We start from the raw sequence: 13,671 nt of genomic DNA on the forward strand, positions 1-13,671 counted from the left end.
GATGATCTCCTCTTATCCTAACTGTCATTCCTCTCTTGATCCTCTCCGCTGCATCATGTCCCAGAAGAGCCGCTGCCAGCAGAGATGTGACCACCTCTTCTGGACCCTCTTCCCTCACCTCTGCCTGATCACCTGCCTGGTGCTGTACAGCTTCGCCGGGGCCCCCTTATTCCAATGGCTGGAGGGTCTGCTGGAGGCAACCAATCCGAAGCGGAAGTCCTGCTAGAGAAGCTCTGGTAACGTCTAGCGGGCCGTGAACAGGAACACCAGCGACAGTGAGCCCCCTTATATATTTATATTTGTATATTTTATACACATACGGAGTTATATGTTTTGACTTCACTTGCTGCATGCTTGTTCTAGGGCAGTGACTGAGTATTGAAGCCAAAAACAGCCAGGGAACTGGTATTTTTACCAATGGTGGCCCCTGTGTCTCTTTGCAGGCAAAAAAATCCCACTCTTGAGATCTCTATCCTATTAGTAACATGGCCAACAGGTCCCATATATACCAGCCAGACCAGTACAGTACCAGCTAGGTGGCTGCCATGATCACAGTACAGGACCTCTTTACCCTCTCTGGGGGAGCAGTCAGCTGCGGGGGCCCTTACCAGGTTGGCGTTGTAGGTGTCACACTCACCACCATTCACTTCTAAAAACTGAGACACAGAGTGTCAATAGTATCCATAGCAACATGTGTCATGGCCTCAATTTTATGGAGATGAAAGTTGCCTGGTAGCTGTCAGTGACAACATTACTTCCTGTTCTGATACCATGGTGATGTGGGGTCACCCATAGCAACCAGATTACTCAATACCAGAGTCAGGGGAGGGGAAGATGGTTCCTGATTGGTTGTTAAGGAATAATGCTCTCTACATATTTTTGCTTGTCTGTCAGAGCACTGCACAGTGCACCGTAACCTGATTTTAGTTTTGTGGAGGGGAATGGTAATTTAGACAGACAAATATCTTCTGGACAGGGAACCACCAGCCGATGGACACCTGTGGGTAGCCGCCCAAATGAGTGCCTCAGCGGCACTTTGCCGGCGGTTCCCATTCAGATCAATGGGCAGAAGCGGTTTAGGAGCGGTGTATACCTGAATGGCTGTTTGGAAATGTGGTCACCCTACACTGTGCCCATCTGCAGCCTCACTGCCCCCACCACCAATCTCATTGCACACAATGTATTGTAGCACACAGTGTTGTACCATGCACACCACTACTCGCCTCATATCCCCCACACTGCTGACCCTGTACACTGTGTACACATTCACACCACCAGGACAATTGAAGAAATTCACCCAAAGGCTGGGCACACTCCTACTAATCTAATAATAAAACAATTATGTAATGAGTCTTATATATAATAGTGATCAATCCATGTATACACCCAGAGCCCACACAGGTGGGTACAAATATTCATTCACAGACACAGCTCCTGTGAATTAGTGTGTCGCACACAAGCCATGAGTATAAATACATGATGTCACATGTCCTGCCCCTGTACCTTTCTCCTCCACACCAACAACCCGAGAGCGGCTCAGCGACTGACGGCGATTTCCAGGTACAGGGGCAAAGCCAATGCCTCCCGCTCACCCAATCAGCGTTCAGGCCGGGCCTCCGGTCTGACTTTGGACCAATTCGGTGCTTTCTACTGCCTGGTTACCATCTCTAGGAGGTTTCTGGCGGATGGAAGCCTGTTTGAGTCCATATTAGTTGTCTTTCTGAGCTGTGACATGGTGCTAAGTCCTGTATGATGACAGGTAGCTGATATAGTCCATATCCTGTGGTACCCGTCCCTGCTCCAGGCAGAGTGGCAGTGCAGGCTCAGCCGGGAGATTGTGCCACACTCGCGGGTGTCTGTGAGCCTGCCGTCAAATGCGGGAGTATCCTGCGAATTGCGGGAGACTTGAGATGTCTGTATGTGAGGGGAGAGCAAACGGCAGAAAGTGAAGGAGTGGGGAGAGGGGATGATCGGTGTGATTGGGAAGGTGTACAGACTTCCATTACATGGAGAGAGGGGGAAGTAAAGTTAGAGGACAGTAACAATAGCATAGCAGGTGCCCCTTCCTCCCCCCAGTCCTGGCCCTGCATGTACGGTACCTTCTCTGTGTGTTTCCAGGGATCCGTCTGTGTGCACTGCTGGCTGCCGAGTCTGTCACAGGGAGATGGATGGAGGACATGGACTGCTGCACTGACCTGAGCCTGCCACTGTTCTTCTTCTCCTGCCGATTCCCTCAGCACTTACTTGCTGAAGGAGGCAGGCAGTGTGTGAGCCAATTCACTCCTCCGCCAGCAGCACAGGGACTGAGAGAGCCGGGACTTTAAACTTACTATTGGCAAATGCAGCCAGTGTAAATCCGCATAGGAGCTGAAATAGAAAAAATAGTCCCTCCAGTTATAGTCTCCCCGGCTCTCCCGATGAACTTTATGCCCCCCCAGCCCAAGGGTCCCCCCTTATCAGCAGCCCTGGATAGAGCACTGGGTGGATGGCCAGTTGGTCACCTACCTGTATGCAGGCTGGGCAACGATTGCCCTGGGCACTCCACTGACCAATCCTGTGTTCTATGGGCTAGATAGCAGCAGGCGGGGAGGTGTACAGGAGTGTCTGATGGCCGGCCAGCCGACTCAGAGATGCTCAATCCTTGTGTTCCACCACCATGGGACCGGGTAAAGTTGACAAGCGAGACCGGAAGTGAAGCAGTTCAGCTAAAAGCCCCGCCCTATGTCCTCCACGGCTCCGCCAATCACAAAGAATAATTGTATAGTGGGAGTGTTGGGGCACACGGCTCTGTGCCCTGAGGAAATGCTAAAGGAAGCCAATCAAGCTTCCCAGCTGCAATCACATGATTGCAGAAACGTCATGATTCCCATAGACACCTGTGTGTACTACATCACACTGAGACCAAGCAATTTCATTGAGAAACTCTTCTCTTTAGTTCTGCCACTATTTTGGTAGTTTTATGATATTTATATTTTGATGTTTTTAGCAGCAATACATGTATTAAAACTAAAATCCAGGTATAATCTTAATTGCATATTTATATAGGTCCATCTTGGACCAATTAAAGTATGCATATTTCATACCTGACAGACTGCTGTGGAAGCTGACAATCTTTATAGTATCTGGCACGATTGCAGTGATAGTCACAATCTTCCGGGTCCTGTGTTGAGCAACTGCCTAATGCATACATTTACAGAACGTCTTGTATTTTTCTAACCAACCTTCCTTTCCACCTCCTCCAATCAGAGATCACCTTGTATTCATTAAAAAAAAAAAAAACAAGGCATTCTGTGAATGCTGCCATTAGGCTACAGCACCCATGTGAATGAGCCCCATGACCTCACTCACATACGCAGCTTTATCTTTCAGATTTAGCAGGGATTTTGTAAGTTATGTTGTGTTTGTGTCCACTAGTAACAATTTTATTGTAATTTTTATTTCTTTTTGGAAAAGGAAATTATGACAAAATAGTCAGAATATTCACAGGAAAAAAAGCAGCTAAATGCAATATGAGTTTAAAAAAACGGCCATAAAAATGCAGGTAAATGCAAGTGCTTCCATATGAGTTTTTATTGCATTTTGTATTCTCACAAGTGTGAACAGCCGTTAGGCATGTTTTGTATTCCAATAGACTTGTAAAGGAATACACCTCAAACAAACAAAATCCCATGGACACAGGCCCTTCATCTAGTGGTCAGAATATCTTTACAGGTCATTGATGAGCCTCAATTCACACAGTTTTAGCACAAAGATAAGACTCTCTATTTGTAAACTGCCATTTTCAAATCTAAAATGCAAATAACGGTTATTTTTTTAGAAAATAATAATCCTTTCATGTAACCCTCTTATCCCTAATTGTATTGCAACTGTAACTGTCTCCTTTTTATTTTGTAAGGCTCTGCGCAAACTGTTGCCATAAAAAAAAAAAAAAAACTGGTGCCATTAAAAAAAAAATAGAATTTTTTTTGCTATAATAATGTTAGTTGTGTGAACTGAGCCTATTCAAAATTTATATTTGAAAAATCTCTGTTAAACTAGAAAAAAAATGTTCATTTTTACAGTTTCATAAAGTTGGTTGAAAAAAAAAAAAAAAAAAAACTGTCAGTTGGAAAGTCCTCTGTGATGTCATCACCTGCAGGAATAAAAAAGCCAGCCAGTGCAGTGCTCATCAGATGCCTAGTAGGAGCCACACTGAAAGCATTGCTGAGGTGTTTGTCCTGCGATTTTCAGATTGTTATTGTCTTTAGTGAAATTATTCACATATATATATACATTAACATCAAATAGGCATCGACATCTAATATTACCAAGATGTCAAGAGAAAATAGAAGCTATTCACGACGCTACAACCGTGAAAGGCTATCAGAAAGGCAGAGATACCCATTTCCATATGGTAAGTCATGTGATCCATTTCAATATTATCATTTTCACTTATCAAAATGTACTTTTAATTCATTTTCTAATAGTAGTTTTTAGATTTGATGATTCCCAAAATGAAAATAGTTATTCTCATGAAATAGAAAGTCAGTAATGAGTTTTCAATCAGATCTAATTTATAGGAAATAGGAGTTTATATCTGTAAAACTAGTGGGAAGAATGGATTTCTTCAGAGGCTCATTTCACTCGCCTTTAACACAAGCAGAAGGAGATCTATTTTTAGACATGTAACGGTTTTTATTTTCAAATCTCACTGGATGGCTCAGCAGAAAATAACTGCCAATCCTTGGAAAACATCCTGGTGTGTTAGCTTTGTGAATGGAGCCTATGGCTAATGGAGCCACGTATTATGGATGTAATCTTTCATATAAGATATGCAGATCCTCATTACAGAGCAATCACATAGGTACAATAATTAATTATTTCATATTTTAAATCTGCAATTCTCAACATTTTTGCCCCAGATGAAGCCTTGAAATAACATTTAGATCTCAAGGAACCTCTGCTAACAATACAGATAAATACATCCTCCTAACATACCTCTCATATAGATAGAGATTCATATATATACATATTACTGGTGATCGTATTTATGATGGAAATCTGGTTAGAATTATAGAAGATTGGCACATGTGTGTTCTGTATTAGGCATTCTGCAGGATTGTCCCTACACTGGAGCTTCTCCTTTCACACTTCTATGGCAGCAGTTACAGAGGGGTTTTATTGGGGGGGGGGGGGGGTTATGCTCTGTTTTGGATATTAAATACATTGGGGGACATTTATCAAATAAATTAGGAACACAATTAGTCACAAATCAGGTTACATCTCTTTCAGCAAAGTCTCTGCGACTGGTTTACTGACTTGTGTGACTATATTCCTGGGCAGCCAAGTGCAACAGTTTGCAAAGTTCACGGATAGATTAATTACTGAAGATAAGACAGATTTTCACTAAAAATAGAGACAGAATTAAGAAGTGATCAGGGTCAGGATTACTGCAGTCGCAAGTGCAGCCAAAGAAGGAGTTTAGGATTTAGGCCCCTTTCACACGTGGCGGACTCCGTTTCTACGGAGCCTGCCTCGGTCCGCCGGCTCAGCGGGAGATCTGTCCGTTGATGTCCGCTGAGCCGGCGGATGACGGTCCCTCTCTGCTCACTGAGTGGGGAGGGGCTTGTCAGGCGCCGCTGCCGCCTATGGAGGGATCAGATGAAAACGGACATCATGTCCGTTTTAATCAGATCTCACCCGATCCGATCCGCCAGCGACGGACCTGGACGTAGGGCCATCCGTCTGCTTTTAGCGGATCGGACCGGGTTGGATGTCAGCGGACCTGAACGGTCTGATCATGTGAAAGGGGCCTTAGGCTCTAACCTTGTAATAAATCTCTTTCATGATTCATCTCACTGCTCCTGTTTATCACTGCTTTACCTTGCAACAGGATTGAAAAAAAAGAAGTTTAAAGAACATTATTTGGAATTTGTCTTTTAATTGTTATTATCTTGTTTATTGTTATTGCAGGGGAATATTCTCCAATACCTCAAAGGAGAAGATCAAGATCCCCACTGCGGGACAGAGAGACTGAAAATCGGTTTCACCGGAGATGTCACAATCGCATCATCCAGAGATACAGAACGCAGTCATCGAACATGACTGAAGATCAGCTGCGCCAGAGATATCAGGACCCTGACGTTCCAATGGAATATACGCCGCCTGAGGTCGATCGGAACCAGCCAGATCCGGGGAGCATCCAGAGCCCCCATCTTCATGATCAGCAGAGGGAGGAGCATCCTACTTGCAGAATCTGCCAACAGCAATTGGAAGAGGGAGCAGAGATCCGAAGACTATCCTGTTCCCACCAGTTTCATGCCCTTTGCATCTTCAGATGGGCACAAGAGAGGGATTCCACCTGTCCCATCTGCCAGGAAACGTTCCCTTGGTATATGACGGTAAGTGTCTTACATCTGTTTTTTTTCTCTCCCACATTTTAAAGGTGATTTTTTTTTTTATTAGCTGGATAAAATGATATAAACTTATTTAGTTGATTCAGAATTTTACCTTTGGGAAACTCTTAATAAATGTCATTTCTCTCTTTTCACATACAGCGTACAATTGTCATAGAGGATTATGGAACCCTGAAGTTGATGATCCCTGGCTCACTCTGGGCCAGCCGGGCCTCATTTTCCATTGGATTTGACAACAGAGAGCCAACTATACAAGGACTGCCAGGTAAAATATGAATACAATTTTTGTTGGGTTAGCGGGAAAAAAAGCCTTCTGCTGTGTGAAGGAAGCTTGGGTTGGTTACAAAATGAAGAATAGCTTTGTAATCATCCAGCAGGAACCGGCCGACATTCTGTCAGTGTGTACAGCAGTCTGTCCTACAGATCATTAGACTGGCTTTTTTCGAAGGGACATTCTGGAAAACCAGCATCCAATAGCCCTCACAGCCAATCAGCTGATCAGTGTATTCTGCCGGTGGGGGAGGTGGAGTCCTCATGTCAGAATACAATAGCACAGCGGGGAAGGTCGCCTCACCAATGTCGCTTGTGTTGGTACGGCAATCTGTCAGGTTTTTTTTTTTTTTTTTATTCAACCTGCTGGGTTGAATGAAAAAAAAAAAATTGTAGTACCGGGGCATAAGAATCATATCTGCTGCTTTATTCAAATTGTCTACTTAGCTGCCAGACAACATGCAGCTGTTAAAGGGCTAGTCCACACAAAATTGATATCTAAGTGAAGAGGAGTGAGTAGAATTCTCACTACTGGTTCCCCAAGAAGAAATAAAACGCCACACACATGGGGATCAATGCATCCTCTATATAGATATAAAAATGAGTATATCATCTGCTGATGAACATATTTATTATGAAAATTAGGTTAGAATTGCAGATAATTGTCCTGTGTTTGTCCTGCCCTGGAGTTCCTTGCTCTAAACATCTGTAGCAACAGTTACAGGGGGGGTATATTCTCCATATTGGATACAAAATATATTTAATAACATACAGAAAATAATAGAAGGACATTCTGCCTGGACATTCTCCTGCTACTGAGGATAATGTCCTAAGGTCACCGCTGTGACTTTACACAAATGAAAAAAAAGGTTAAATGTAAAGAAATAAGATTTAGAATGTGTCTTTAGCATTAGACAGGAGGGAAGCATCTCCAATTTACTAAACATCACTGTTTTTGCAGGCCAAGATTCTCCCATAAATCATATCAGAGAATCCAAAACTTTAATATGGGCCCGTTGGCCTGAAGAACAAGAGCTCCAGAGTTCCAGAAGCGTCCAGAACACTGACAGAAACAGCTCTACGGTGGACCAGAACCAGGCAGAACCGGGGAGTGCCCAGACTCCACCTCCTTGTAACCAGCACAGTGATGAGCTGCCTGAATGCAGCGTCTGTTTACTGGAAATAGAAGAGGAAGACAAATCTTCTAGACTACCCTGTTCCCACCAATTCCACAACGACTGCATCACCAGGTGGATGGAACAGAGCAGAACATGTCCACTCTGCCGGGACGGGGTCAATCATCATATATGGGTAAGTGTCATACATCGGTTAATCTCTTCTATCACTTATACTATTTCTGTGTACAAGTGATTGTTTTTTAATATCTGGCAAAAACATTTAGAAATGATTTTGTTCATTAAGAGCATTTTCTTTACGAAACCCTTTGATAAATCTAACTTTTCTTCTCTCACCTACAGTCCACGTTTGATCTACCAAATTATGGACGGATGGCGGTTATCATCCCTGGACTATTATCATCTCTACAGCCACCAGTTAGGATGGACTTTGATCGTGAAGCACTAACTTTACGAATTCATACACCCACCAGAGATGAATAAGGGAACAATTTCAGCAGCAGTAGGTAAGCCATGCCTGATAGAAGGATAGATTTCCCCCATTACAATAGTTTTCTTTACAACTAACAAAATGATCACTTATTGAAAAATAGAGATCCTTATCCTTGTGTGATAGCTTTGTGAATAGAGCCTAATGACACCGAATCCCATTATAGTGAATGTAATCTATGAGGTTTGCTATAATGCAGGTCCTTGTTACAGAGCGATTAGATGGATAAAATCTATCAATAAATTGGTGAATCAGATAAATAAAGCCTTCTACTCTGTGAAGGAAGTTTGGGTAGTTACAAAATGAACATTAGCTTTGTATTTGCTCAGAATCATGTCCACCAACTGATTTGGATTGTCTGCTTAGCTGCCAAAGGCGATAAAGCTCTTACAGGGCTAATTCACTAATATTTGATACCTCAATTGTTGGTAAATGGTGGAGGTACGGTGGAGGTACGAGTGAAGCTCGTTTCCCAGGAAGCAATAAAACCTAACAGAGGTTCTAAGCTTTCCCTGCTCTATGGAAAACAAAAAAAGAAGATATTTTATTGGATGATTCATTAGCTGCTGTGGCTGAATCAGGATATGAATGCAAGAGACAAGAACCTGTCCACTCTGACGACAGAGGGTTACTTGGCTAATTCCGATTTGTGTCTTTTCTCCCAAAACTGCCTCCTTGACCACTGTTGGGTGACAGTGATTGTTTTGTTAGCTGGTATAATTATTTAGAATATTTCTTTTGCTGGTTATTTATACTTCTTTTAATGAAATCCTTAATACATGTTTCTTCTCTCCCCACAGATACAACTGCTGAACTGAGGACAGATTTCATAGATAGTTTGTTTGTTGTGTTTGCGGTGTGTGTGTGTTTGCGGTGTGTGTGTGTTTGCGGTGTGTGTGTGTTTGGTACGGGCAGCACAGTGGCATAGTGGTTAGCACTCATGCCTTGCAGCACTGGGTCCTTGGTTTCCTATTCCAACCAGGATATTACCTGCATGGAGTTTGCATGTTCTCCCTGTGCTTGAGGGGGTTTTTCGCCGGGCACTCCGGTTTCCTCCTACACCCAAAGACATGTTTAAAAGGTGTGAATAATTAGAGTAGGGACTGGCCAGAGAGGGATTACTTTGACGCAGTTGGCCAGCTTAAACATACATTGCAATGTGTGTGTGAACTAAAAATCCCTGTTCTTATGCAAAGTGTATTAGAAAGGGTGTATAGCAGTGTGCAGAGTGTTCATGCAGAATTTTCAGTGTTAACATGTGGTCACATCCCTTTATCACCTGAGATATATATATATCTATCTATATATCTATATATATAGATATATAGATAGATATATATAGAGAGAGAGAGAGAGAGAGAGAGAGAGAGAGAGAGAGATATATCTATCTATAGATATATATATCTATAGATATACAGTGGGGCAAAAAAGTATTTAGTCAGCCACCAATTGTGCAAGTTCTCCCACTTAAAAAGATGAGAGAGGCCTGTAATTGTCATCATAGGTACACCTCACCTATGAGAGACAAAATGTAGAAACAAATCCAGACAATCACATTGTCTGATTTTTGAAAGAATTTATTTGCAAATTATGGTGGAAAATAAATATTTGGTCAATATCAAAAGTTCATCTCAATACTTTGTTATATATCTTTTGTTGGCAATGACAGAGGTTAAACGTTTTCTGTAAGTCTTCACAAGGTTGTCACACACTGTTGCTGGTATGTTGGCCCATTCCTCCATGCAGATCTCCTCTAGAGCAGTAATGTTTTGGGGCTGTTGCTGGGCAACACGGACTTTCAACTCCCTCCAAAGGTTTTCTATAGGGTTGAGATCTGGAGACTGGCTAGGCCACTCCATGACATTGAAATACTTCATACGAAGCCACTCCTTCCTTGCCCGGGTGGTGTGTTTGGGATCATTGTCATGCTGAAAGACCCAGCCACGTTTTATCTTCAATACCCTTGTTGGTGGGAGGAGGTTTGCACTCAAAATCTCATGATACATGGCCCCATTCATTCTTTCATGTACATGGATCAGTTGTCCTGTTCCCTTTGCAGAGAAACATCCCCAAAGCATGATGTTGCCACCCCCATGCTTCACAGTAGGTATGGTGTTCTTTGGTTGCAACTCAGCATTCTCTCTCCTCCAAACACGACGAGTTGTGTTTCTACCAAACAGTTCTACTTTGGTTTCATCTGACCGTATGACATTCTCCCAATCCTCTTCTGGATCATCCAAATGCTCTCTAGCAAACCTCAGACGGTCCCGGACATGTACTGGCTTAAGCAGGGGCACACGTCTGACACTGCAGGATCTGAGTCCCTGGCAGCGTAGTGTGTTACCGATGGTAGCCTTTGTTACGTTGGTCCCAGCTCTCTGCAGGTCATTCACTAGGTCCCCCCGTGTGGTTCTGAGATTTTTGCTCACCATTCTTGTGATCATTTTGACCCCACGGGGTGAGATCTTGTGTGGAGCCCCAGATCGAGGGAGATTATCAGTGGTCTTGTATGTCTTCCATTTTCTAATTATTGCTCCCACAGTTGATTTCTTCACACCAAGCTGCCTGCCTATTGCAGATTCAGTCTTCCCAGCCTGTGCAGGTCTACAATTTTGTTTCTGGTGTCCTTCGACAGCTCTTTGGTCTTCACCATAGTGGAGTTTGGAGTGTGACTGTTTGAGGTTGTGGACAGGCCTCTTTTATACAAGTTCAAGTTAACAAGTTCAAACTGTTGCCATTAATACATGTAATGAGTGGAGGACAGAGGAGCCTCTTAAAGAAGATACAGGTCTGTGAGAGCCAGAAATCTTGCTTGTTTGTAGGTGACCAAATACTTATTTTCCACCATAATTTGCAAATAAATTCTTTCAAAAATCAGACAATGTGATTGTCTGGATTTGTTTCCACATTTTGTCTCTTATAGTTGAGGTATACCTATGGTGACAATTACAGACCTCTCTCATCTTTTTAAGTGGGAGAACTTGCACAATTGGTGACTGACTAAATACTTTTTTGCCCCGCTGTATGTGTATATATATATATATATATATATATATATATATATATATATATATATGCCATTTGGATTTGACCACAGGTTTATCTTATTTCTATTGAATAGTGCAGGCCAGTGACCGGACCTGAACCTGTAAGCTCTCCTACATCCAGGGCCAGCACCACCATAAGGCTTCTTAGGCAGCCACCTCAGGGCGCAATGATAGGAAAAGGGGGGGCAGTACATTTTTCTTGGAATTCAGATTTTTAACTGTGCTGCAGACATGTGTTTTTTAACACACTCCCAGCCGGAAGTGTGTGTACTTTTGAAAGCCAACTGTCAGCTTTCAATGTGGAAGTGATACAAGCGACTTTGAAGCCGCCGATCGTTTCCACAACTGCCAATCTGCCGCTCCCTCGTCATGTGGGAAAGGAAAGCAAGCTGGGACTTTATATGAGGCACGTCATGTCAAAATAGGATCAATACATGAAAAAAATTACAATGCAAGATTTATTGTTGCACATACAAGTTCATGTCACATTCTAAAGAGAAACATTATATCAAGTATATAGGTAGTCACATGACTTATGCCGGCCATACACGGTTCGAATTTATAAAGAATTTTCTTTGGAAAATTGTATCAAAGAATTTTCGTACGAATTTCGCACCATTAGTGGGCTGCAGCAAGGGCCGATTTTTGTGCCGCAATCAAATTTGAGGAATCGGACATGTTGGAAATTTTTAGAAAAACAAACGATTTTCTAATCAATGATGGGAGAATCGTGCGAGAAATATAATAAGCAAAGAAAATTTATGAAGAGAAAAGAAGATTCCCAACCACGAAAATTCTTTTCTGTAGCAACATGAGGTGAAATTGAAGGCTTGGTCGGCCGAATTTCGAAAATCAATGGTGGCACCATCGGATCACAAGAAAAACGAACTTTCTGATTTTGAAAAGGAAAATTACTTTGAAATTCGACCGTGTATGGCCTGCTTTACACTAAAAAATACTGCTCATAACATACAGGTATAAACAATATACATGAAAAAAATATTAATATGAATAATATAACCAAATATCGCTTGACATCTGGTAGCACTCAACGCGTTTCTTGGCATTTCAGCCATTCATCAGGAGTGTAATGATGTAATATACTATAAAGAAACATAGATATTGATAGTTAAAGATGTCCTCTGGAAAAAGAAGATTTCAGCAATATATATTTCAATGAAATAGGGACAATAGAATAAGTTAGAATAAGACAATAAGACAAAATTAATAACTTACTGCACAGCCTCAAGGCTGGACCCGATGTCTGCACAGGAGAGTGGGGATACCGGGTGGGATATCTCCCCCTGGGCTGAGACGGGGAACCCCCCAAGGACCAGGGAAAGCAGACAAGGGACCACAAGGTAACGTGCATCGTGATCTGTGAGAAATAAGTGGGAGAATATCAAAGATAAGGTGTTGGTTAGTGAAGGTGTGGAAGTATAAGAGTGTAAAAATGTCTCTATGTATTCCCACAGGGGGATAACATGAGAGTGAATGTGTGATGAAACCGAAATAAAATGTGCCAAAAAACAGAACTCACGGTAGAATGTAAATGGAAGAAGAAATAGTCCCATTGTGGTTCTATACATGTTATGTGTAAGCCGGCTCAGGTCTACATGTGCTCTCATGTGATGTACATGTGATGAAGCAAGCAAATGAACCACCAAACATCCCAGGTCACCTTGTACTCCCCGTCTGAGGCGGGGCCCCATCAACGTCATACCTGATTAGCCATACAGCACGAGGGAGGCGGGAAGAGAGAACCCCACTGCACACGGCGGAGCCGCCATACAGCGTGCTCTCACCTGTCCCGCCCACAGCCACAGATGGTAATAGAGCATCGGAGACGTCAGTGGCGCAGGAGGCCGGACCCCGCCCCCACGTCAAGTGAGGGGGAGGAACGGACTGCCGCACATCGCAGCCCCAGGGATGGAGAAAAACCCAGCCCCCATCAGACCTCGTCATGTTTACTGTGTTCCGCTGTTCCACCTGCAGGCACCGGAAAGATGTCGCTGGCAAGGGCGGCGGAAGCTCAATAAACATCCGTCCACTGAGCCCCCCTCCTGTTCCCAGACCAGGAAGTGACATGTATGACACGTCACCAGTGCTGTCATTCCTGGACCGGCGCTGTCATTCTCCGAGATTAGTGTCCAGGGAAGTGGCTGATGGAACATGATGTGTGTTCCATCAGCTGCAGTGGAGTACAGAGGAGACATCCAGGGTCTAATATAAGGTGACCAGAGTTTTAAAATGAAATCCAGGGAAATATTTATTTATTTTTTAATTGGAAAACGGTAAACTATTTTATAACCATGTGCTATGTGTTTATGGAA

General features: G+C 43.0%; 1 protein-coding gene across 1 annotated transcript; it reads left to right on the forward strand.

Annotated features, from left to right (window-relative positions):
- Positions 1–5,969: 5,969 nt before the first annotated feature.
- LOC141146148 (uncharacterized) lies at positions 5,970–8,373 on the forward strand. The gene is made up of 4 exons (XM_073632897.1): positions 5,970–6,380; positions 6,537–6,660; positions 7,627–7,976; positions 8,144–8,373. The coding sequence occupies exons 1-4, from the start codon at positions 6,081–6,083 to the stop codon at positions 8,282–8,284; spliced, it is 915 nt and encodes a 304-aa protein (XP_073488998.1). The 5' UTR covers positions 5,970–6,080; the 3' UTR covers positions 8,285–8,373.
- Positions 8,374–13,671: the final 5,298 nt, after the last annotated feature.

This window comes from Aquarana catesbeiana, linkage group LG05 (genome assembly GCF_042186555.1).
Source record: "Aquarana catesbeiana isolate 2022-GZ linkage group LG05, ASM4218655v1, whole genome shotgun sequence".
Lineage (NCBI taxonomy): Eukaryota > Metazoa > Chordata > Amphibia > Anura > Ranidae > Aquarana > Aquarana catesbeiana.

Coding starts and splice junctions, on each gene's coding strand:
- LOC141146148 (XM_073632897.1), top strand. CDS start 6,081: ATGACTGAAGATCAGCTGCGCCAGAGATATCAGGACCCTGACGTTCCA. Junction 6,381..6,536: donor CGTTCCCTTGGTATATGACG/GTAAGTGTCTTA, acceptor TTTCACATACAG/CGTACAATTGTCATAGAGGA. Junction 6,661..7,626: donor AACTATACAAGGACTGCCAG/GTAAAATATGAA, acceptor CTGTTTTTGCAG/GCCAAGATTCTCCCATAAAT.